The sequence below is a fragment of the Eumetopias jubatus genome, unplaced genomic scaffold (genome assembly GCF_037043125.1).
Source record: "Eumetopias jubatus isolate StellerSeaLion01/CBP00866 unplaced genomic scaffold, mEumJub1_p1.0 scaffold_11, whole genome shotgun sequence".
Lineage (NCBI taxonomy): Eukaryota > Metazoa > Chordata > Mammalia > Carnivora > Otariidae > Eumetopias > Eumetopias jubatus.
Window position 1 is genome coordinate 44198622 of NW_028274817.1, and position 26374 is coordinate 44224995.

The 26374-nt window shown below is 45.6% G+C and overlaps 2 protein-coding genes across 3 annotated transcripts in view; both read right to left on the reverse strand.

The window, feature by feature from the left end:
* Positions 1 to 655: 655 nt before the first annotated feature.
* On the reverse strand, positions 656 to 14456 carry GPRASP3 (G protein-coupled receptor associated sorting protein family member 3). Of its 2 annotated transcripts, XM_088028696.1 has the most exons (6): positions 14263 to 14456; positions 11223 to 11383; positions 8989 to 9034; positions 4513 to 4636; positions 4069 to 4141; positions 656 to 3348 (listed from the first exon to the last, which is right to left on the reverse strand). In XM_088028696.1, exon 6 carries the CDS (start codon positions 3052 to 3054, stop codon positions 1402 to 1404), a length of 1653 nt encoding a protein of 550 aa, XP_087884822.1. In that variant the 5' UTR covers positions 3055 to 3348; positions 4069 to 4141; positions 4513 to 4636; positions 8989 to 9034; positions 11223 to 11383; positions 14263 to 14456; the 3' UTR covers positions 656 to 1401. The 2 variants fall into 2 exon arrangements, with proteins under 2 accessions (XP_087884822.1, XP_087884823.1); XM_088028697.1 differs by lacking the exons at positions 8989 to 9034; positions 11223 to 11383; positions 14263 to 14456 and adding an exon at positions 8742 to 8842.
* Positions 14457 to 16697: 2241 nt separating this feature from the next.
* Positions 16698 to 26374, reverse strand: part of GPRASP2 (G protein-coupled receptor associated sorting protein 2) — a 77321-nt gene continuing 67644 nt past the window's right edge. Inside the window, exons 3-5 of the mRNA XM_088028698.1 lie at positions 20656 to 20735; positions 20244 to 20321; positions 16698 to 19920 (exon numbers count right to left, since the gene is read on the reverse strand). Coding sequence (XP_087884824.1) covers positions 17033 to 19609 — 2577 coding nt within the window. The 5' untranslated portion in view covers positions 19610 to 19920; positions 20244 to 20321; positions 20656 to 20735 and the 3' untranslated portion in view covers positions 16698 to 17032. The remainder of the gene's footprint in view (positions 19921 to 20243; positions 20322 to 20655; positions 20736 to 26374) is intronic.

The following is a 26374-nucleotide window of genomic DNA, read 5'->3' on the forward strand; positions in this document are numbered from 1 at the left end:
AACAATTCTATATTGTCATAAAACAGATTAGTGGTTGCTTGGAGGCAGGGAGACATAGGGAAATGTGGGAGGGATTAAAAGGGGCATGAAGAAACTTTGGGGGTGGTGACGGATATGTTATGGATATGTTCAATATCTCAACTGTGGTGATAGTTTCACATATGTATACATATGTCAAAATGTATTAAATGATATACTTTAAAGATTTTTTTTTTTTAGTTTAGAGAGAGGGCACAAGCAGGGAGGGGCAGAGAGAGAAGGAGAGAGAATCTTAAGCAGGCTCCATGCTCAGTGCAGAGTCCAATGCTGGGCTCGATCTCACCAATCCTGAGATCATGACCTGAGCTGAAATCAAGAGCCAGATGCTTAACTCAGTGAGCCACCCCGGTGCCCCCAAATTGTATACTTTAAATATGTATGGATTAATGTATGTCGATTGTACCTCAATAAAGCTATTAAATAAAAATCTCGTGGTATATCTGCATAATACTAAGTTGGAAAGATAATTATAAAGATGAGGCAAGTTGCAGAATACTATACTCTTGTTTTTCCAAAAGAATAAATGTGTGCATATTTTTAAGAGGGATATGCAATGAAACATTAGGGCACTATGCACTAATTGTTAACACAGAAAAAACATTAAGTGATTCAAAAATATGTTATAGAAGCACATTTATTGATATGGAAAGATGCTCACAATGTACAGTCAGTGGGGAAAGAAGCAAGTTACAAACAGTATTTACAGTATGGTCTTGTTTTAGTTTCTTAGCTATTGAAAAATCTCAAAGCATATAACCTAATTATTTTCACACACTGAGACATTCTCTTCAGTTTACACCAGTGGCTATAATTCCTACCATGAATTATCTGATGAAGGCAGAATAAGGGAAAAACAGTAATTCCTCTTACATTAAACAGCCTACAGCAACTCCTGCCTTTACATGTTGAGTGCACACTCAGCAATGAATGTGTGTGCGTATGGATATATGTGAGTGCTGTTAGTTCTCTTTTTGTGTGCATATGCTTTATTTCTGCAACTAGATTACAAATTCAATATCTTCTTTTTTTTTGCCATTTGAAGCCACAAATAGATCTAAGCAAATACTAATGAATAAGTTTAGCCTACTTAAGATGAACTGATTCACTATCTTAAGTAAAATGTTAAAAAGTTGCCCATCTACACAAGATAAAAATCAACAGATGTTTTCAGCTTACAATGCAATATTCATTGGTATCTCAAAAATGGTCTAGCTCAAGCCTAGAGACTGTTGCAGGTCATGTCACATTACAGATGTGATTTATAACGTATACATTGTAATAATCAAAACATTATGCAAGGCTCTTTAGGAATACACAGCCTATTAGATTGTTCAAAGCATTCACTTTTATTTCTGGCTCATTTTACATTGTTTCAATAATTACTTTAACTTCACGGAAAATGGCCATCAGTGTATTGTAACTCATGTGATCAACAACTACAATTGAACCCTTTCTGATATGCTCCTTTATGTTAATAAATATGGCCACAGCACTAACGAGATTGGCTTTTGCCTCTTTCTGGTTAAAGATGAGTTTTAATGCTGCTAAGGCCTTTGTATTGATCATGTCTCTGGCTGAAGCTGGATTTTCAGACATATTCAAAAGTACTTTTAAAACAAGATTTCTGGTTTTACGATTTCCCAGGGATAGCAAGTGGAAAAGCTCTGAAAAGTAATTGGCAACAATGTGGTGATGGTTAGAATCAGCAGTCAGTTGCCCTAGTATCTTTAATCCAGATTGTTGTCCAGGTGAGTTCAAGGGGAAAGACATGGTTTCCTTACACATATGCTTAACGTGTAATTCAATCTTGCGTTGTCTTTCATCCCCAGAGGGAGGATTCAGAGTAATTACGGCCTTTTTTCTGATTTCAGAGGAAGGAAAACTGAGCAAGCTTTCAATAAGCGTCACTACACCCACCTCATTAATAAACTCTTGGGCAAAGGGATGAACATTAGTGATCCCCATTGCAATTTGAGCTATTTTATGAATGAGAGGATCAGTAGTTGACTTAAGTAAGGTAACAAGTTTTTCAAATTCCTCAGAATCCATGTAGCATTCCATTTTGCAAGGGCAAGCAAATGGCTTAATCCCATTCACTTCCCTGATCCTGATTTGGCGTCTAATCTCCTCTATAGTCTGGATGCAAGGGTCAGAACCAAATGGGTACTCAGGGACAGGCTGTGAATATGAAGTAGTGCTCCTAGAAGGGCATGTTGTTGCCACAGGCAAAGAATGGGTATTTTCCTCAGCTGAGGCCAGGACAATATATGAAGGAGGCTTTATCTCAAATGGGACTTGGGATCTAAATCCTAACACTGCTGGAGTTACAGCAGGGGCTTTGGGCCAGATAGTTACCTCAGACCAGTCCTTGGGCCTATTTTTTTCATTAATTTCATCCACAGGCTGGGGCCTAACTATCCTACTCACAGGTCTAGGATTAGGATCAAAACTAGTTTCATCTCCATCCCAAAACCAGTTCCCAATAACATTTTCTTCCTCCTCCTCCTCAGTCCCTGGCCTAGCTCTGCAGCCGGCCCCAGCCACAGGCTCTAACTTTTCAGCACAGGATGGGGGACCAATACCAGCTTTACCTTCATCCTTAGCACTGGAATGATTACTAGCCTCTTCTCCATTCCAAAACCAGGAACCAACATTGGCCTCTTCCCCAGCCCAAAACCAGGTATCAATACCAGCCTTATCTTTACATATGGACCTGGACTCAGCATTAGCCTCAGACACAGAAGACATCCCAGATACTCTAGTGGCCTCATCTTCAGCTTTGGGACTGAAATCTGCCAGGGCTCTTTCCTTTATCTCAGTAACAATCCTATTCTTAGACCTTGCTTTCATCACTGCCGCTGCATCAGCTTGAGACCCTGCCTTGGCTATTGCTTTGTCCTGGGTCTTGGCTACAGGTCTGACTATGGCAGTAGACTCCCTCTTTGCTTCAGCTTGTATACCAGCCCTTTTTTGAGTTTTGGCTTTGTTTCTACTCTCATTCTTAGCCCCAGTCATGGTTGAAGACCAGTTATATAGATAGCCCTATACAATCTTGGCCCTGGTTCTCAATGTGTCCCAGGCCAATGTCTTAACACTCTTTCACTGGGTCAGACATAAACTTTATAGCAAGAGTTAGTCATCAGCTCATCAGTCACACAGTCCTCTTTCCAAACTCACAGCCTCTGTCAATGATACAGAGAGAAGACAGAGGCAATCAGCCTGAGTGAAGATGATGGTTCCTGAGTTCAGACCTGTTGAAGGTGATGACCTGCCACTCCAAGGCCACTATAGCCACCACTGGAGATGGACCTGAGGTCGAAGAAGAAAACGAGCTTTAAGTCTCTTCCAACTGTGCTTCTCCATGCAGACAGCCACACAAGACATGAGAATAGAGATGGATTGTGTGGTAGAAGTGGAATACTAGAAAACTCTGTTACCTCATTTTATCCCTTCCACACTCCCACTAATGCCCAACAATGTACTGCCCAGGCACTAACACACTTTTTTCTCTGTATCACATAGGAGCAGGGATGATGGAAAAGCTTGCTGAAAGGTAGAAAGGCTAAGAAACATCCAGGTCTATCAAGGTAGGCCTCACAGCAACCTATACTCATCTAGTGCAATTTTCTCCCCCTTCCTTACTTTCAGGAATGGTAAGTCCTACAGCCAATATACAGGCAGACCTATGGACAAAATACAGGAGGGTTGGAATTTTCAGTATTTGGTAGACAGACATGTGCTCTGAATTCTAAACTCAATACATGCCTTTCCAAATCTAGAATTTTGGTTATATGATGTTTCTGGCCTCCTTGGTCCTCATGGCTTCTCACCCCATTTCCTGGGTATCTATCAATTACCCTCTAGGCACAAACCTGGCTTAACTTATCCCCATTTCCTATACACAAATGTGAGGACAGAAGTGTCTGGAAAGTTGGAAGACAATGGCTCCAAGATATGAGCTTGTCTCACCTACTTGCCAGTAGCCCATTTCCATCCCCAGTCAATAGGGGTGCTCATGCTCACACTCACCTTGGACCCAAATGAATAGTTTTCGTCCTCTTGCTTAATTCAAAGTGAACTATCTACAGAGTTCTACAGGAACCTATAAAGAAACAAACTTAAGAATAAATAAAAAGGCAAAAGAGAGAAAACAGAAGAGACTGACTTAGCCCAACATCCATCACAAATGTTATAACACATACTTTTGTTTATTTGAGGCCATGTTAAATGTCTCCCACCTGTCTGATCCTACCAGATTATTTTGCATCCATTCCCCCAAGACCTGCAGCTTGTCTAATTATACTTCCTCCTAATTTTTAATTCTGTCATTTTCCCAGCAGAGGCCACACCTCTTTCCCTGAACAAAATATGAGATGGGAGAGTGGATAGTGGAATGCAGGCAACTGTATTTAGAAAGCACTCAGTAAAGATAATAGTGACTATTAGTTCAATACCATTTTTGCATGCCCCTACCGTTTCCCCATGCATACACAGACGCCACCTATGCCAGCCAGCCTACACAGCAGGGGTCCTCAGGAACTTCTATCCTTCCCACCAAAGAACAGTCAACAGTCGGTAGCTGGAGAAGAGTCACGACCTGCAAAAAGGAGGAGGAGCATTCAGCAAAACACCAAGAGAATATACAGACAATGGCAGCAAAATACCAGGTTAATAGACAGTTACCCAGAATTCAGGTCCTAACACCACCTTCTGAAGAATCAGGAAGTAAGTATAAACGTCATAGGGTTTAAATTGACCCTTCAGAAAACATTCCCCTCTATTCTGACCCACCATTCCCACACCTCAACATATTAAAGTGGGCTGCGATGTTGAGAAAAAGGATCCTGAAGGAGAAAGGTGGATTAATGCCACACTATTTCTTCACACAGACCCTTCCTGTGAAAGGTGATCTACTCCTCACTCTGTCATTTCCTTACATTTATTTGGGTGCAAGATATAAATATGGAAGGCAATATCATGAGGTGGATAAACACTTCATTTTGATGTCTTCATAATCTACCCACTCAACTGCCGTTTTGTTAAATGCGCCAGATCTACCACACAGAAAGACTTTGGCATCAACCAGGCGCCTGTGGGAAGGGACAGGCCCCTTTCCAGAATCAGGGCCCGGAGTAGCCGACGCCACCGGCCACCCGCTCCCGCCAGATGGGCACAGAGCTCGGACGCCATCCCGCCCCGGCGGCCTCCCTGGGCGCCCCCCACCCCAGCTCCGGCTCCGCCATTTCTTCCGCAGCAGCCTCCCCCCACAGCTCTCTCCCGGCACAGGCACCGTCGACGGCGGGTCGCGGGCGCCTGGAAAGCTGGCCGCGGAGTGGCGGGAGCAGTTCGCCTCCAGAGGATCCGAGGGAGCCTCTCCGGCCAGCCCCGGTGGCCGGGGCCCGGCCCGTGCCAGTCGCCGCCTCTCCTCGCCAGGGGTCCCGCGGCGCTGCGCACCTCTCTCAGGTCGCCTCCTCCTGGCCAGGCTGCCAGGGTCTGGGGTCCGGGAAGGCTGGAAGCCGGGCGACAGTGGGGGTCCCCCCGCCTCCCCCCACGACACCCCCACTTGCCTTCACAGGCTCAAGGTGCAGGTCGTTGGCCTCCCCCCTCCTCTCGGAGCTCCTCACTCGGATTCCCACCGCCTTGCGTGCGGCCAGAATCGCAAAGAGGCGTCCCGCCCCCCGCGCCGCTGCACCAAACTGGGCAGGGGCTGCGCAGGATGCGGCACGAAACGCTCGCGGCGAGGGTGTCGGGAAGGGGGGCGGAGGGATACGACACGAACGGGCTCGACGCCCCCTCCCCGGCCCACCCTAGTTCCGACCCAAAGGGGGCGGGGCCGGGAGGAGCCCCAGCCTAAGGGGCGGGCTCACAGCAGCGCGCCTCTGCAGACCTCCGCGGCGACCACCCCCTCATTGCTGGCCCTGCAATCTATGGGACCCGGGGAGGGTTGGCGGTGGGGGCTAGGATCCAGGGGTCGGGGGCGGCGGGGCGGGGATGGTGCGCTGCCCGCAGCAGCGGATGGATATCAGCCGCCCCTCGGTGTGTGAGAGCCCCCAGACTGCTCAGTGTCTGTCCACTTCCCTCTCCCCCATTCTGTCCATCATCCTAACTGGAGGCCGGTGGGCCAGGGCCTGTCAGGACAGCAGGCTGCGAGGCGAAAGGCGACCTAGGGCCAGACTGCCCCGGAGGTTCTGAGGTGGGTGGCCGTCCCACGTTCTTCCTTCATTGCTTCGCGAGGCCACTGAAGGGAGGAAGATGGGAGGGGGGCCCCCACGGAGGCCTCACCACTGCGCCTTTTCTAAAGGAAGGCAGATCTACACCTCTACCCCGAGAAAACCAACCACTGCTCTGCCTCCATTCTTTCTGCCACACTGCTGTTTTCCCCCCACTCAAACTGGCAACATGCTTTTGCCATTTCGCAGTCCCCACAGTTGCCCAAAGAGGGCCTTTTTTCGCCAGGCACGACCCGCACTGGGTCCTAGGATACTTCCTGTCTGTTGCCCCCATGGCCAGGGGTCAGGCTTGTCCTGGCTCTTCTTCAACTGACCTATCAAGTCTTCTCTTGCAGTCACATCCAAGCTCTCATGATCTTTGGCCGTGTGGAAATGTGGCAGGGAGTAGAACTAGTTTGGATCTCAGCCACTTGCCATATACACTTGTCTAGTTTATCCATTACAGCTGTTAACATATTAAGCATACTTATTTTAAATTCCCTGATACTTCAAAAATCTGCATTATATCTGAGTCTGGTTCTGAGGCTTGCTTTGTATCCTCAAACCGTGCTTTTCCTTTCCTTTTAGCACACCTTTTAATTTTGTGTTGAAAGCTGGATATGATGCATTAGGTGATAGGACCTGAGGTGAAGAGACCTTTGGTGAGAAGTTTTAAGTTAAGCTGGTTAGCAGTTGGGCTGTGGGTAATGTTTGCTGTAGCTGTAAGTGCTATGGTCTTCAAATTCCTCTAGTGTCCTTATTTTATCCTCCCTCCAAACTTCGGGCTTCCCTAATCACTCCTTGCAGAATCTACTTTTTGCAACTCTTTTAGCTACACTCCACTGTTATGACACTGGAAGCTTGTTAGCAATGTGATAATGTGTGGAGGAGAGCAAGTGTTCTATAATCTTATGATTAAATTCCAGTGTTATGTAGGCCTGTGTCCCTAGGCTATGACCTTCACAAGTGTTTCTTAGCTTCTTTCTCTTCCTTATGTGACAATGGAAGGCTAGAGTGGGCTGGATAGGAGGAATGCCTTTTCCTCAGCTGGGATAAAGCTCAGGGGAAGGCTTTTTCACTGGAGAGTAGGTTTTATCCCGGAGATGGTTCTTGATGTATTCACGAGAGTGTATTTTCCCCTTCCAGAACCATGAGGGGACCTTTCTGGGATGTTCACTTGTGAGAACCTGCTGGACTTCCTAGAGGTAAAGCCCACTAAACCTCGAAGCCTGCAGGTCCCCATGGGGTTTCCCACTCTCAAACTAGTCCACATTCAGTCTCTAGCAATTTGTCAAAATTACCCCCATTTAAGTGTTCTCACATGTTTATGTTTCTAGCAGTTTCTGCTCTATGTAAGGAGAGATAGGTTGTGCCTCTCCAGATTTGTCTTTTCTCCAGACTTTGGGGTGATTATTTGCCCTGTAACCTCAGTTCTTTGATGGGTCTAAGATAAGTCATTGATTCTCAGTTTGTTCAGCTTTTTTTTTCTGTTTGGAAATACAGGAGCAATGACTTCCAAGCTCTTTACATGTCCTAACTGAACCTGGAAGTCTGGCGTATGGATTTTAATGGGGTAGCGCAAGACCAGTGAACATAGCATTTGTCCTCTTCCTTTCAGCTGTGTATTAGATCTGGGAATAAAGTTGTCCTTCAAAACTGAGCTGTTCCATAAATATTGGCTCTTTTCCCTCCTGGGTATAGAATATTTATATGGCTCCCTATATCTGGCATCTCAGCCCCTAAGTTCATAACCTGGAGTGCAGATTAGAGTTTAGACTTCCAGAACCAAAGTCCTTGGTGGTGAGGTCTGAGCAACTGTGACTTAACTCTGGGAGGAAAGAAGTCACCTCTGTCACCACCACTACCACCAGGAGGCAGTGCACTGTACTACTAAGTGCTTGCTTAGACTAGAATGGCCAGTTTCTGAGTCCTCGAAGCCCTTTTTTAAAGAGGCTGGATGGTAGAGAAAGGTCTCTCTCCTCTGGGCTCAACTCTGGAACTTGGCCAGACTTCAGAGCCAGGCAATCCAAAACCTGAATAGAGACTTTACCATTTACTATTTGTGTCACTTTGGAAAAGGTACTTAATGTTTTTATGAGGCTGTTTATAACTATTTCACAGGATTCTGGTGCACACTAAATTAGGAAGTATCTGATATTCTGAAATACCTGCATGTATCAGGTCTTTCTAGTTCCTTTTTGAACTTGTGATCTAGTCATATTATGAGGTGGGCTGGGGAAAGTAGGAAAGAATAGATGAGAACTCCATGGTGGCTTTTAGTGGTCATAATTGATAAGATATTGCCACTGAGCTCTTTGTCACTGTAACCTCAGTACTTGGCATAGTGCATTGCTTACCTAGCCCCTTACTAAAAGAATGTCATTTTTGCATAAGTATGCCTCCCTCCTCCTTGTAGTCATGTAGCACAGGGAGGCTGATCCCAGTTCCAGGGGTGAGTTGGCTTGCTCTAGGGGCAATCCATCCTCTTGTTACCTTCTGGTTCAGGAAGGGGTGGTGATATAACTCTACTCAATGAGGCATTAGGAGGAGATTGCAGAAGGACTTCTGAGGAAAGTGCCCTCACTCATAAGAAAAGGCCATCAGGAAAGCTTGTCTCCTTTTCTTCCTCAGGAAATTGCTTGACACCTGCAACTGTTGAGATATCAAGCCTCTAGCTTTAGGACAGAAGTTGATATTGTGAATAGCAGAAGAAAGCGATGGAAAAAAGTGGCGTCCTTACCTGAATCAAACAACCATCACGGCTGCTCTGCCTCAGTACTTCCAATCTGTGGATAATAATTTCTCTATTAGGGTTGTTTTAGTTGAGTTCCTTGTCATATGAAAATAGAACAGTCCTAAATCATATGTACGCTTAGGCACAAAACAACTCTTCAATGAGCAATAGGTCCTGACTTTTGTCTGTCAGTGAGTACCTACGTCTTAAAACCAGTGTCAGAAACTCATGTTTCCACGTGAAAGGAAAACTGTAGATTCTGAACACCTTGCCTAATGATCGCTAGAGGTCTGACAACTGTGACTGGCTTCTGTTCTATATTGAAAAGGAAAGCTTCAGGCAGAAAACCCAAGCCTTTACTTATCTAAGGGGCTCAGAAGTACATTAAGTGCTTGAGCTCAGTTAGTTTTAGTTCAGAGTCACTGTGTGAAAATGCACCCTTGTGAAATATCCACAGTGTAGACATTAGAGATTATCTGCTTTCAATTCAGGGGACTGTACTGAGGTCAAAAAAGATAAATTCATAGTGTCAATAGTCAGAAAAATTTGGTTAACTTTCCCCAGGTGCACTGCACTAAGCAATACAGGTATAAGGAGAGGTGAATATTTGGGATTTATCAAGAGCTGAGATTTTGCCAGGGCAGTGAAGCCGGGAACTAGAGGATGAGGTAGGAGAGTAGTAAAAATGACGGACCATGATGGACCATTAAATTGAGAAGGAAGGAAAAGCTGGAGTAGGCTGATAGACAGAAAGAAGGAGCTAGGGAACAAGAGGTCTAATAATACTCTGACTTACGTTTCTTAATGATGAATAAAGTCTTTTGCTACAGGCTACAAGAAACAAAATCTGATGATGAAGTTAGTGACGGGGATGATGGCAGCTTTTAGTGATAATTAGTACTACAGAGATATTGATGTAGCATAATGGTAACACATACCAGCTCTAGATTCCAACCACTAAGGTTTGAATCTCAGCACCTCTGCTAACCAATTCAGTGAGCTTGGGTAAGTCACTTAACCAGTCTGTGTCTCAGCTTCCTCATTTGTAGAATGGAGGCAACAACAGCACCTACTCCATAAGTTCGTTTTGAAGATTAAATAAGTTAATACATTTAGAACCCTTAGAAGAGTATCTGGCTCATATAAAGCACCCAATAAATCTTAATACTAATAATTACTACTGCAAGTAGTAAAAGGCTCAAGCACTGTGGTCAGACAGACTCGGGTTTGATTCAGACTTCTAGAGTCCAAATTTCTTCTTCTACCTGTCCTTCTACACTAGTTCTATCTTGCTCAAAAAAAAAAAAAAAAGACTTCAGTCCATGATATAAAGAAACAAATGCTAAAAGAGGGCCAAATAAAATACTGTAGAAGTACAAAGGATGGAGGAATTACTTCCTACCAACGTGCAAAGAGTAAAGGGTGAAGGGATCAGAAAGACTTCAAACCCTAGCATTTGAGACTGAGCCTAAAAGGATGATTATGTTTCTCATAGGCACAGAAAGGGTTGCAAGAGCATTGAAGACTGAGGGAACAGTGTGGGGAAAGGCATAGAAGTAGTAAAGCACGAAGTGTAGTTGGGTTGGGCAAAAGCAGATAGTCCAATGTGGCTTGAGTGCAGGCAAAGTGGAGAAGGGCTTGGACTAGGGTGAGGTATCTGACAGTGAGTGCCTCTTTAAAATGTGTCCTTATCTCATTCTAGTCCTGGCTCTGACTTGGAAGAATGTGTTGGGAGATGGAGATAGCAAGGTGGAATTGTATGGAAGGGTGCAGGGCCTTGAAACTTTCCATAGAGAACCTGGTAATATTTCATAGATGAGATTCCATTGAAGGTTGCTCTTTTAAAACTAGGGGCAAAGTAGAGGGTCAGTGAGTGATAATAGTCCAGCTGTATTGTAAAAAGATACCTTTCTTTCATTCATGACTGGACTGATGACAAATCTGCTCTAATTTTATCCCCAGGCAGCAACATTTTAAGTCAAGTAACATCTGAATGGGCCCTGACATTTATTACTTGAGATAGCCCATAGTATTTATCCAGAAAAGGTGCAGAAACAAAAGGGCCATATGAGTGATGAGGTTTCTACTTCAACTACACCCCAGGAAAAAACTGATGGATGATCCTGGCCCCTACAAGTCATACCCAAGGAGTGATCAGAACAGAGATAATCATTTTCATACTTGGGGATACACACACACACACACACACACACACACACACACACACACCCCACACTTACCCTGCCCTTTGGCTGAGATTGAAAAAATCCACAGGTGTTAATTGGCTAAGTATCTGCTTCAGGTTGCACGTGGGACTTAGAGGTATCCAGCCAGGCCACAATGTGAAGTTCCCCAAATATAAACGCAGTACTCCCAACAGGAATTCTAGGTGGAGGGAGCTCTAATGAGAAAAAAATATATAGAAATTATAGAGAACTTTAAAAATAATTTAAATTGCAGGTGCTTGCCACAAAAACACATGCTATTTTTTTCACCCATAATATACTGGTGGCCTCTGCCTCCCACATTTTAACTTGTTTATGTATGATACATAAGATCAGTGACAGATATTAATCTAGGGATGGCTGCTAAAAAATAGGAACGTGTGATACCATTGTTCTGACATCAGTTCTTTGACACCAACTACCTGGACTTAGCATCAGACTCCACAGGTTTAAGGGTGCAGTCCTCAATCCCCAACAATACTGCCCCATTTCAGATCAGATGCCAATTACAAGTCACGGGGGCCGCTCATACTTCTGAGTGATCAGTTATAAATTCAGGGTTTCCCATGACCTCCTCAGGCTTGATAATTTACCAGAACAACTCACAGAACTCTCTAAAAGTTCTATACTCAGAATTAGAGTTTTATTATAAAGGATACACATAGAATAAGATCTGGAAGGGTCTTAGACACACAGCTCCCAAGCCCTCTTCCCATGGATTCATGCCATATCAACCTCCCTGGATATCAGTGTTTTTACCAATCAGGAAGCCCCACAGAGCCCTGAGTTTTCATTCAATATAGACATTATCCATTAAATCCTTGGCCACATGACTGAACCCAAAATCTGGCCCTCCTCCCCTCTCTGAGAATCCCAGCTCACCTGAAGTTCCCACTCTAGTCACATGTTGGTCCCACTGGTGACCAGCCCACATCCTGAACCTATCTAGGGGCCCACCAAAGTCACTTTATTAGCACAACAAATACATTCCTATCACTCAAGAAATTTGTAGGTGTTTTGAAGCTCTGTGCCAGGAACCAGGAACAAAGGTTAAATATATTCTTTCTTAGGGGCACCTGGGTGGCTCAGTCGGTTAAGTGTCTGCCTTCAGCTCAGGTCATGGTCGAAGGGTCCTAGGATCGAGCCCCACATTGGGCTCCCTGCTTGGCGGGGAGTCTGCTTCTGCCTCTTCCCTCTGCCTCTCCTCTCTGCTCGTGTTATCACTTGCTCTCTCCCTCTCTCAAATAAATAAATAAAAAATATATATATATACATATATATACACATATATATATATACATATACATTATATATATATATATAGGAAAGACTATAACCTGAACATTGGACCCAGTACTTATATTACCAGAATTCTGGAAAGTGGGGGAAAGAGGATAATAACAAAGCAGGCAAGAAGCAAGAGAGGAGGAGGTCGTCCTAGGCCTCAATCTCTGCTCAGTCCTAGCTTTTAAATGTAAACAGGAGGGCCTGAAGTATTATTATGGCATGGTTTCAACTCTATACTGAGTATAAAAATAAGGATATGAGAGGGTTTGGGAAAACTCATTACTTCCTGGCGACACCTTCCTAAATTGCATTGGTATCCAGTGGATGCATGGGAGGGAGGGCATTCAGTTAGAAAGATGTCAAGGATTTACCAAGGGCTGGTACCCAGGATGAGACCAAAGGAACAAGCCCTAAGAAATGAGCAGAGAACAAATCACAAGGAAAAGAACAAAGCATCTACAGAGGGAAACATGTGAGACCGTCCATAAAATAGTTTCTGTCAGTGGTTCCCAGAAAGAACCTCCTCTGAGGCCCAGGACAGCAGGAGGAAGGAGCCTCAGATTGAATAGCAACTTTTGTGCTCCTAGATGGGAAGGAGCTGCTGCCTGGGGCTAAGATCCAAGGATCCTATTGGGAGTTGAAGAACTTGGTGATATCCCAATGAGAAATTCCATGTGAAGGGCCTGAAACTTCTAGGTTCCCTCCTCCTGAGTCTGTCCCCCACCCCTTCCCTAGAGTTTCTCAGATTGGGGTTCATTCTACTCTTGGATCTTTTGGAAGCTGGAACTTTGGAGTATAAGACAGATGTAACGCTGCCTCTTTCCCCCCATCCTCCCCCAATTTTGATCTGGTCTCAGCCATCCCCAGTGTCTGGAAGACTTTATATATAGACAGTAGAGAGTGAGCGCCAACTATGTGAGAGGAAGGAAGTGTAGCTCATAGTTCCCATTGTTGAGGAAAATTTTTTTCTCTACCTTTCAAGATTCTTCTAGCTGGAGTAGGAGTTAAATTGACGAGACAGATTAACAGGAGAAAATAAAATTTAACCTCATACATACAGGGAACCCACACAGCCATGAGATTCCAAAGACAGTCAGGCAAAATGAGTCAACTTGTTATACCTAAGAAAAAGTGTAGCTATTTGGGACTTCAAAGGGAAGGAAAGCAATTCAAAAGAGGAAAGAATGAATGTTTGGCAAACAGATGTTAGTGGGGCCATACAGATACAATGGGACATAGAAAGGAATTTTAACAGATACTTTGCTAAATTCCTCCCTGTCAACCACCCCTAGTTCATATCATACTGTAGTTATCTATGGTGGTAGCTCTCTTCCTGGAGTAGGTTCTCAACCTAAATTATTTTTAGGCAGTTAGGGAGGTCAAAGTTTCCTCCTGAGTTTTTTGGGCCTCATTTATTTTCAGCTCCAAATAATCTGCATGCCAAAATGGCACATTTTGAGGCAGCGTGCCCTAGGCCCCTAAACCATTCTCACAACCGCTTTCCAGATCCAGTGCCTCAGGAGTTCAGGGATTGTCACTTCACCATTTCCTCTCTTTAGGCTCCCCTGACGCCAACTCCCTCCGTGTGTCCCCCTCCCACACCCACAAACAGAATCACTCAGAGCGGGGCGGGGAGGCTGGGAGTGGGGGAGGGGTGTTCAGAAGGCAGGAGAGAGCAGAGAGCAGGAGAGTCCGAGGCACTCCCTGCACCCGCACCTAGTCTCAGCCACCACCTCCCACCGATGCCATTTCCCGGCCCCGCACCCACCTCCTCCAACAGCAACCGCTGCTTCTCTCACGTCTTCCTCCCGCAGGATGACTTCCTGCCTCTTGAGCTCCTGGGCAAAAGACTGACCCCGGCTAAGACTCTGGCAACAGGCCGAGGGGCTGTGCCCTCTACCAACAAACGCTGTAATTCTGATCGCCCAAGAAATTCGTTTCCAGGTTAGTGCAGCATGGAGAGACACCCACCCACCCACCCACCCACCACAACGTCCTACCACTCCTCCCACGGCAGTCTGTCACTCGTCAAGTGTACGTCCTTCCTGCCCCTTTTCCGTGCTGCACACCTCTGTGTTTGCCCAAGTGAGAGCGTGGTCACGTGAGCCACCACCAGCCTCACGTGACCGCGCAGTCAGCTTGCCTGCCGCAGCCCTGCCGCACGGATGGTAGAATCTTCTGTCCCTGAGGTTGAGACGCTTGCTAGAAGAATCTGAAGCTCCTGTCCTGGTGAAGATAGAGCTGAAGGAAAGCTGGATATGGAGCCAGAGCTTCCAGCCCTCGTGCTAGACCTGGGCCTTGCTCTGTTAGGACACGGGGCTGGTGAGGAATACTCGATGAGGAGTTTGGAGACGAACTGATTTTTATTATTCTGTATGATACTCGGGCGACATATTAAAACACACACACACACACACACACACACACACACACGAGTCTACCTTGAAAAATATTGATGAGCAAAACAAGCATTCAAACTCCAGTGTCCACTACCAGGACGATCCCTGTTAATGCTTGTGGTTTGTGAAGGCAGGCAAAACTGCCACTTTGTCCTATTTCCATAAACCTTGCATACCAGAGTCGGGTGGAAAAAAAAACATATTGCACAGTCGGAAAATTTATACCAAACTTGGCTAAGGACAGCATGGGTTACTGGATATTATTCTAGTGCAGTGTTGGGCTTCACTTTGTATTGAGTAAGTTTTCAACACAGAAGCTGATTTTAATTTGTAGATATTTTGTCTAACAGATATGGAAAGGATTTATGTTCAGTGGACAGATAACATCAATGGTTACAATGGACTGTCCTTAAAATATTAACTAGTTTTGTATTTAACCCAGAAATTACATCCTAACATTTATTAATTTTCTGTGTAAGAAATTTAATATACATATATTTTGTTATTATATTGTGTATGTATACATATCTCCTTCAACCATTTTTCATATTCTTAGCAGTTCGTGTTGAAAAAAAATCTTTCACCTAATCTAATTTCTAAATTACGTTATAATTTTACCTTTTCAAAAATTAGCATCCTCAGACAAAACAGAAATACCATTTTCACCATGTTTAAAAATAATAAAATGTTTCCCATAAGTCTGGATTCTCTCTCCAAACCAACTCTATTCCTGACTTCTGCAATTCTTCTGTCTGAAGGTATGATATAATCTATTTACTTATTATTGCAGAAAATACACATAACCTAAAACTTAAATCATGTTAACCATTTTAAAGTATACAATTGAGTGGCATTAAGCATAGTCACAATGCTGTGCAATCTTCACCACTCTAAAGGGAAACATTCCTTTTCAACTTTTCTAAATGTTTTTATCTCTAAACATTTAACACATAGCTCAATTTTTTTATGTAACTGTATCTTTTCCAATATGTCCACCTATAACTTGATGCACTAGACATAAACATATTAAAAGAAAAAAAACATCTTAGTAATTTTTGAATAGCCCCAATGCTTGTCTCTGAAAAATTTTTAATATGCTGTATTTTATTCCAGACTATAGTGTATGAAATTTCTTAGGCATATTGAAATTACATAGAAATTGTGTCAATTTACACACAATATTTTTTAAAATGGAATCTAATTTTCCATAGATATCACATTCTTCTGTTTCACTGGACATAAAACCATCAGTGTCATTTCATGTCAGTAAATAGAAAAAGCTGCATATTTCCTTACTACTTTCCTTGGATTAGGATCATCACAAAGGAAATCTTATTCCTGACTCCATTTAATTTGTGTGCTATTGTACTCCTTCACTCTTCAGGTGGTACTGAAGCAACAACAGTACTAATTGTAAAATGTGCAGATTTGGCTGACTTGGCTTTTCAAGCAGGCCTCATTCCAGCTGCACCCCTCACTAAATTTTGCCTTACCTCTTCCAGGCAGACAGGGTACATCCATGCTGCTGAGACAGGTTTTCTAATCACACTTTTCTTCACACCAGCACAGCTCAATTCTAAGAATGACCTAATGGTCTGTCTTCTCCTACACTTTAGTGACCAGTTTAAGTGGGTCCTTCTTTGCTGAAGCATTTCTCAAATACCACAGGCCTGCAGAAATCCCTTCTTAAACTCCATGAATGGGATTTTTCAATGAAGATGTTTGTCATACTAATTATCTCTCTTTGTAAATATGCACATGTATATGTACCTGATTTCAAATTGAAGGGTCATTTCTGCCAATTTTCACATAGACCTTTATTGAAAACACAGACTTGAATAGAGAACCATATGTTTAAACAACAAATAGCAGGGTAGCGTACACAGGCGACTTAGTTCATCAGAAGCTCAATACTGAAAAATATTGCAATCTGGACAGCAAGACAAATATCAACAAATGTTTTCAGCTCTAATATTCATTTGGCATCCACAAAATGATCCAGCTCAAATCAAGAATTGGACAAAGTTAACATCAGCATTAAAATATAAGTTACAACATAAAACCAGACTGTGAAAACCAAAGCACTACTCAGGGCTCTTTGGGAACATAAGGCTGATCAAAGGCAGGTGGTTATTCATGTTAGCTTTGTTGTCCCACTTCAGGATCATTTTGATTGTCTATTTGGACTTGTAGTTCCTTAGCTAGCTTCTCGAATTCATGGAATGCAGAAATAAGCGGCTCAAGATTGAAATCATCGTCAATTAAGGACATAGTTCCATTTTTTATGATATTACTGATATTCTGAAACATCTTGATAACAATTTGAATATTATCATTTGTCTCCTCTATGTTAAAGAGACCCACAAATATCGACAGAGCTTTGGCACTGAACAGTTTTTTTGCCACGATAGGATTTTCGGACAAATTCAATAGCATTTTCAGCACATGAAACTTTGTTCTTGCATTGCCTGTGGTTAATAAGGAAAGAAACCCAGACATATAATTGGCAACCAGTGTGTGGTAGTCAGTAGTTATAGTGAGGTGTCTAAGCATCCTTAATCCAAGCAGCTGCTCAGGGGAACCCACACTATGAGCAAGGGTTTCCTCACACACTTGACATATGAATGTCTCAATCATGTTTAGATTTGGGTAAGGTGGAGCCATGTGAATCATATTTTCCAAAAAACTTGTCCTAACTCGGGAAGAAGGATAATTGAGCAAGGTTTCAATAAGTGAGACAACACCTGAATCCCGAATGAAATCTCGGGTAAACTGAGAAGCACTTCTCATACCCATTGCAATTTTAGATATTTCGTGAATAAAAGGATCTCGGATTTTGTCCATTAATAGAAGAAGTTCTTCAAACTCTCCAGTACCAATTTTAAGCTCACACTGTATGCAGCTGCAGGACCAACTCTCAGGCTCTGCACTCTCCCTGGCCTTAAGATGCTCCCGAATTTCCCTGACTGACCTGTAGGATGGATCATACTGAAATGGGAATTCAGGTTCAAGTTGTTCAGACTGAAGCAAAGATTCCTGGTCTTCCCCTTCTGGGGTAAATTCTGCATTCTTGGGCTTTCCCTCAAACATTTCAGAGAATACAGATGCTGCTTCTTCAGGAATTCTAAAGGAGCCTGGGGATGGGAAGCCAACCCCATGACAAAGACCAGGTTTGAATTCAACAGTGACCTCTTCCCAGGTCTGGGGCCTGGATGATGCCTTAAGTTCATCCTCAGCTGAATCTCTGTACCTAGAATTAGCTTTGTACACAGGACTGGGATTTAGGTCAAAGCAGGCCTCGTCTCTATCCCAGAACCAGGACCCAAATATGGCCTCTTCTTCAGACTCTGGCCTGGCCTCTTCTCTGGCCACAGCCCCCAAACTGGACTTTTCCTCAGTCCAGAACAAGGATCCACCAATGGCCCCCTCCTCGGCCCCTGGTGTGGATTCACAGATGGCAGAAGCCCCAGCCTCCATACCCACCTCTTTCTCTGCCCAGAACCAGGACCCAATAATGACTTCCTCTTCAAATCTGGACTCTTGTTTGACCCTACCACTGTGATTAACATCTTTCTGGGCCCTGGGCTTCAAGACAGTATTAGGCTCTTCCTTGTCTCTGGTCCTGAAGCTACTATTGGCCTCTTCTCCAGGCAAAAACCAGGACTCCTTATAGTACTCATCTTCAGACTCAGACTCAAAAAAGTCCTCTCTCTTGGTCCTGAGCTTGGACCTCATATTTGCCTCATCCCTGACTCTGGGCCTGAACAAGTTATTGGTATTTTCCCCAGCCCACAAGCAAAATGGGTTGCCAGACTCCTCTTCAGACCCAGACCAAGAATCAATATAGGGATCTTGCTTGGATCTGGGCCTGGACCTGGGGTTAGGCTGATGTTTGGCCCTGTGCCTGGACCTGGTATTGGCCTCTTCCCTGGGCCACGATCTGATACTGGCCTCTTCTCCGGCCCAGAAAGAAGACATTGTAGAGGTCTCATCTGCTGACCAGAATCCAGACTCATTAGAGGCCTCCTCTCTGGCCCGGGGCCTGGGATAGCACCAAGACCCCATATTAGCTTCCTCCCCTGATCCAAACCAGGGTTGGACTCCTGCCTCAACCTGGGAGCCAGGAAACGTCTCAGTGTCCACATTGACCAGCTCCCTGTCCACAGACAGGGCCATAGGTTTAGCAACTGACACAGACTCAGTACTGACAAGTGGCCAGGCTACAGCATTGGTCTGGGTCAAGCCTTCTGTTTGTGACATTGCTTCAGCCCCAAACTCAGTCTGGGCCCAAGCTTGAGTTTCATCTTTGGGCCTTGCCCCAGGGATTACCTTGGCCTCGGTCTTAGGACGTGCTCCCCCTACTGCCCTCACTTCAGCTTTGGGCCTTGCCCCAGCCATGGCCTGGGACTCGGTTTTGGGCCTTGCCCCAGCCATGGCCTGGGATTCGCTTTTGGGCCTTGCCCCAGTCACTGCCTGGGATTCACTTTTGGGCCTTGCCCCTGCCACTGCCTGGGACTCGGTTTTGGGCCTTGCCCCTGGCATAGACTTCGTCTCCGTTTTGGGCCTTGCCCCAGGCATTACCTGTGCCTGGGTCCTAACCTTGGGTCTGACCACCAAGGGGACTTCATTCTCTCTTTCAGCCCCACCCCCAACCTCTTCTCCAGCCTTCTTTTCAGGCTTTGCCTGGGCAGCAGGTTCAATCTCAGCCCCAGTCATGGTACAAGTTACAGAGGAGGCCCAGTTAAGTAACCCCACCCCAGTCTCAGCCTCTACCACAGATCTATCTTCACACTCAGATCTTTCAGTGATTCAGGTGGTAGAGTTGGAAACAAATGTTAGAGTCAATCACCAGTTCAGCAATCAATCAACCTCCTTCCGAAGCCTAGTCTCAGTCAGTATCACAGACAAAGTGCAGAAGAGGCCCAACCAAGCTGGGGGATGATGGATGTTCCTGGGTGGGTGCGACCTGTTGAGGGTGGTGGTCAGCAGCAATTCCAACACCACCAGAGCTGCCACTAGAGGTGGATCTAAGGAAAGAGAATGACATGGGGCTTTGAATCTCTTCCAACTGCATCACCCCATGCAGAGATTCACACAGAGACTGGACCTTGAATGCTCAGTGGGACAGTTGAACTATTAGAAAGTCTTTCTGTCACCCTCATTTTACCTCACACATTACCCCCAAGAGTTACCACGTTATTTTGTCTGCTACAAAACAGGTGTGAGGTTACTGGGAAAGTGGGTTCCCAATGGGAAAGGCTGAGGAGACCCTAGACTAGACCCTAATCACTCTTGGACCAGTGTTGATCTCTACTTCCCCTCCCAAATTTGTACCCACTTTCATACCAACCTGCACGGATATGGTGCAATTTCTCCCTCCTTGCTTTGTTTCAGTGGTATTAAGCCCTATAGCAGAAAGCAGGCTGTCCTGTGGAGAAGTAAACATACAGGAGAAAATGAAGTCTGAATATTTGGTTGACAGACACACTGATCCTTGATGTAAACATGTTTCTGTTTAAAGATCTAATTTGTCTAATTTTTCCTGTCTCGTGGTCCCTGCTTTCAGGTCTTCTCCTCCCATTCACAGCCCAATCCACACGTACCCCAATATTCCTAATATCTCCTGCAGGAAACGGACAAGGGATGCTGTGGCAGTGTGTAAATCTGGCAGCAAGCAGGAGAGGTGGAGGAGGTCCTGGACCCACTTGGATCAAAGACACTTGCCATGATCTTACTCTATAGTGCTCCACTGATTTACCCACCTTCACACCAACCTCCAGAGATTTGAACCAGTCTCCTCCTCCTTCCCTTCCTCACAGAAGTGAGCAGCTTCAAAGCAGGCCTATGGACAAACAGATGAAAAAGCATGACAGTCAGGAGACCATGGTAGCAACTGAGCTCTGGGTGGACCCACAAACACCAAGGAAGGGAGTCCACATATTATTTGTTTTTCAAACATGTAGAGTCCTCTTGGTAGAATATTCTCGTTTTATATAAGGTCTACTTCAGAGTTCCCCAGACAACAACATCTTTTCTTGACGTCACACTCTTCACACTGCTCCTTTCTCCAATTCTAAGGATTCACCACTAGGTGCACCACATCCCACTGCCTTGCGCAGCATAAATTGGGGGAAGGGTTCCCGCATATTCTAGAAAACAGGTTGTGCAGTGGCACTTGTAATTATGACTTGTGTCTCACCCTCACCTCCTAGCCCATCTTTTCCTACCACGAATTTTCGGTGGAGGTGAGGGACGAAGGCGAGGCGAGTGCTTAGAAAGCTAATACAAAGGGGAATTTTAGAAGGTATTCCTGGATGCCTGACCTGTTACGGTCGCAGTCACCCCACCCCGATTCGGGTCTTCACTCAATGGCTGCTGCCCATCCCCCCCTAGCCCCACACACCTCCAGAAATCCAGGCCATTGTCCCGTTCCTTCTTTTTCTCAAGCCTCTCCTCTACAGATGCACCCTGCGGGAGGAAACCGCCAGACCTACCGCGCAGAGAGACTTTGGCATCAACCAGGCGCCTGTGGGAAGGGACAGGCCCCTTTCCAGAATCAGGGCCCGGAGTAGCCGACGCCACCGGCCACCCGCTCCCGCCAGATGGGCACAGAGCTCGGACGCCATCCCGCCCCCCCGCCCCGGCGGCCTCCCTGGGCGCCCCCCACCCCAGCTCCGGCTCCGCCATTTCTTCCGCAGCAGCCTCCCCCCACAGCTCTCTCCCGGCACAGGCACCGTCGACGGCGGGTCGCGGGCGCCTGGAAAGCTGGCCGCGGAGTGGCGGGAGCAGTTCGCCTCCAGAGGATCCGAGGGAGCCTCTCCGGCCAGCCCCGGTGGCCGGGGCCCGGCCCGTGCCAGTCGCCGCCTCTCCTCGCCAGGGGTCCCGCGGCGCTGCGCACCTCTCTCAGGGAGGTCGCCTCCTCCTGGCCAGGCTGCCAGGGTCTGGGGTCCGGGAAGGCTGTGGAAGCCGGGCGACAGTGGGGGTCCCCCCGCCTCCCCCCAACGACATCCCCACTTGCCTTCACAGGCTCAAGGTGCAGGTCGTTGGCCTCCCCCCTCCTCTCGGAGCTCCTCACTCGGATTCCCACCGCCTTGCGTGCGGCCAGAATCGCAAAGAGGCGTCCCGCCCCCCGCGCCGCTGCACCAAACTGGGCAGGGGCTGCGCAGGATGCGGCACGAAACGCTCGCGGCGAGGGTGTCGGGAAGGGGGGCGGAGGGATACGACACGAACGGGCTCGACGCCCCCTCCCCGGCCCACCCTAGTTCCGACCCAAAGGGGGCGGGGCCGGGAGGAGCCCCAGCCTAAGGGGCGGGCTCACAGCAGCGCGCCTCTGCAGACCTCCGCGGCGACCACCCCCTCATTGCTGGCCCTGCAATCTATGGGACCCGGGGAGGGTTGGCGGTGGGGGCTAGGATCCAGGGGTCGGGGGCGGCGGGGCGGGGAAGGTGCGCTGCCCGCAGCAGCGGATGGATATCAGCCGCCCCTCGGTGTGTGAGAGCCCCCAGACTGCTCAGTGTCTGTCCACTTCCCTCTCCCCCATTCTGTCCACCATCCTAACTGGAGGCCAGTGGGCCAGGGCCTGTCAGGACAGCAGGCTGCGAGGCGAAAGGCGACCTAGGGCCAGACTGCCCCGGAGGTTCTGGGGTGGGTGGCCGTCCCACGTTCTTCCTTCACTGCTTCGCGAGGCCACTGAAGGGAGGAAGATGGGAGGGGGGCCCTCACGAGGCCTCACCACTGCGCCTTTTCTAAAGGAAGGCAGATCTACACCTCTACCCCGAGAAAACCAACCACTGCTCTGCCTCCATTCTTTCTGCCACACTGCTGTTTTCCCCCCACTCAAACTGGCAACATGCTTTTGCCATTTCGCAGTCCCCACAGTTGCCCAAAGAGGGCCTTTTTTCGCCAGGCACGACCCGCACTGGGTCCTAGGATATTTCCTGTCTGTTGCCCCCATGGCCAGGGGTCGGGCTTGTCCTGGCTCTTCTTCAACTGACCTATCAAGTCTTCTCTTGCAGTCACATCCAAGCTCTCATGATCCTCGGCCGTGTGGAAACGTGGCAGGGAGTAGAACCAGCTTGGATCTCAGCCACTTGCCATACACACCTGTCTAGTTTCCCCAGCCATTCTTTGGAGGAAGGCCCCATCATGTACCTACTTCCCAAGTCAGCACCTGGTGGTTTTTGAATCCTCTGATTCCTTTACCCCTACATCCTTCCTCTAATCTCGAGCCCTTCCTTTCTGTGCTCCACGGGGCAAACAGAGCAACGTGTTTAAGCACGTGGTTGAGCACCAACCTGCTGGTGCCCATTTTAAACCCAATTAAATGGCACTTTCACTGTGATAGGCTGAATAAAGGTCCCTCAATGATGTCCACATCCTATTCTCCAGAACCTGTAAATATGTGATGTTACAGGGCAAAGGAGAAGTAAGATGGCTGATCGAAGTGAGATTGCTCATCAGCTGAATTTAAAATAAAAATATGCTGGGTCTCTTCCTGGCCAATGTAATTACAAAAGTACTTCAGATGTGGAAGAAGTAGGCAGAAGAGTCAGTGTCACATCACAGTAGCATGAGAAAGACTGGATAGGCCATTGCTGGCTTTGAAGATGAAACAAAGCCAGGGCCCAAGGAATGCAGGCAGCTTCCAGAAGCTGGAAGAGGCAAGAAAAGCAGATTCTCCCTAGGATCCCTCAGAGAAATGAAGCCTGACCATCACCTTCATTTCAGACCAGGGAGGTCCTTTTTGTATTCCCAACATCAAGGCTGTAAGCTAATACATTTGTGTTATTTTGAGTCGCCAAGAATGTGGTAATGTGTTACAGCAGCAGTAGGAACTAAATTTACTCACCATCTTGACTTGAAAGTCCATCCCCCTTGACTTACTTTACTTGGCCTTCAACCCCTGGGAAGATCAATTCCGGGGGCTCATCTCTTACCCCTATAACCACCTTCTCCAGCAATCCCCTGTCTTTGTTTTCTAAAGAAAAGAGACTTTTGCAATGGCCTCTGAGGTTCATCTTGGACAAAGTCCCCACTTGCTGAAAATCACTGACGCTTTTGAGGATGAAAAGGGAACTATAATTTTACCATGAATTTTCATATATTTTCATTTCAGCTTTTATTTGTTTTTAAACATTTGTTGTAACTATGCAATATTTAGGTGATAAAAAACCATCTGGAGATGATTCTATACAGTATCTGGACTGACAATGGATGTCAATTATCAGAGGAGGGCTGCTTTTACTGTGCTGTTTAAATGACTTTAGCTGAACTGTGGATCATTTTTTTCTTTATTCCACAGCATACTATCTTGGGTGAATGCCAGGCTTGAAGAAGGGAGTCTGAGCTCTGCTGGGATCTGTGGGTGTGTGTGAATCTCCTTGCCTCCCTGAACTGTTCTTTCACTTTCTTAAAGTCTCTGGTGCCTTTCATTCATTCAAGAAATACACATGAATACCTTCTTTATCCTAGGCACTGGAGATATGGTAGAAACACAAATGAAAGAAATCTCTGTTCTTGTGGAAGCTACATTTACTTGTAGTTTCTATCTTATGCAATTTCTTATCCTTAACATTTACAGATATATTCAAAATCATACTGGCACAAAATTCTCTGATAATTCTGGATTTTGATTCCAAGATCTTTCTGACAGTGTTGAATCTACCAATAGCTGACAGATTTTGCTGTAAGACTTTTAAATATCTGTTGAACAATTTATTGTGAATTCATTTAAAGAACAGTCATTATTACTCATTAACATTTCTCGCACTGAGAAAAGCCCTATTTTAAGATCTTTATGTGCATTAACTTACAACAATAGTGGTCAATATGGAATATTATCAAAATATACTGTTACTACCTTCATGTAACAGGTGAGGAAACCAGATCAGATAGGTTAAATTTCATCTTTAAAGTCAGAAAGCAAGAAAAAAATGAGATTAAAGGATATTATCTATGTCTAACTGCTAAGCAATATTTAATTCATCCTACAATGGATTCCAGTCTAACAGACTGCAGCAGCCATGGTTCCATACCCAGTGACTGCACTAGCACCTGTGTTGCCCTGACTTGCCCCTGAAATCTAAATCTCAGAATCAAATTGTTAAGCCTGAGATATAGAAGCAGCTGCGCTGATTCTTCATAACTACAGCTCTGCCCCCAGCCCCACGCCCCACTTCCCACAAACATGCATGTGAACTTTCACACTGGCATACACCTTGCCTGGGGACCAGGCATGATGTATTCCTTGTCCATCTCAATCACCATGGACACAGATCTTTTTTTTTGGTCCATTTAGCTAAGGTTGGCTCTTTTTTGTTTTAATTTTCAATTTCATAATGACATACAATTTTGAGCATCTTTTCACATGCTTATTTGCCATCTCTTTATCTTTTTTGGTCAGTTGTCTGTTCAGATTGTTGCCTATTTTTTTTAAAAGATTTTATTTATTTATTTGACAGAGAGAGACACAGCAAGAGGGAACACAAGTAGGGGGAGTGGGAGAGGAGAAGAAGGCTTCCTACCCAGCAGGGAGCCTGATGCAGGGCTCGATCCCAGGACCCTGGGATCATGACCTGAGCCAAAGGCAGACGCTTAACGACTGAGCCACCCAGGCACCCCTCATTGTCCATTTTTTAATGGGGTTGATAGTTTTCTTATTGTAATTTTAAATGTTCTTTGTATTTTGGATACCAGTCTTTTCTATCAGATGTCTGTTTTGCAAAGCTTTTCCTCTCAATTGTTGGCTTGCTTTTCATTCTATTAACAGAATATTTTGCAGAGAAGATTTATTTTTAACAAAAATCCAACTTACTAACATGTTCTTTCATGGATTACACTTTTTGTGTTGTATCTATAAAGTCATCACAAAACTCAGGGGTCATCTAGATCAGCTTCTAGGAGTTTTACAGTTTCGCATTTTATATTTAGCTCTGTGATCCATTTTGAGTTAATATTTTTCTTTTAAGATTTTATTTATTTGACAGAGAGACACAGCGAGAGAGGGAACACAAGCAGGAGGAGCGGGAGAGGGAGAAGCAGGCTTCCCGCTGAGCAGGGAGCCAGATGCGGGGCTGGATCCCAGGACCCTGGGATCTTGACCTGAGCCAAAGGCAGACGCTTAACGACTGAGCCACCCAGGCACCCCTTGAGTTAATATTTTTGAAAGATCTAAGATTTGTGTCTAGATTCATTTTTTTTTTTTGCACGTAGGTGGCCAGTTGTTTGATCACCATTTGTAGAAAAGAGTGTAGTTTTTCCATTGAATTACCTTTACTCCTTTGTCAACAACTAGTAGATTATATTTGTGTGGATCTATTTCTGGCCTCTTTCTTCTGCTGCACTGATCTACTGGTCTTTTCTTTTGGCAGTACCACGCTGTCTACATTACTGTAGCTTTATGGACATTATTGAAGTTGGGTAATGTCTATCCTCTGCCTCGTTCTCCTTTAGTATTGTGTTTGCTATTCTTGGTCTTTTGCC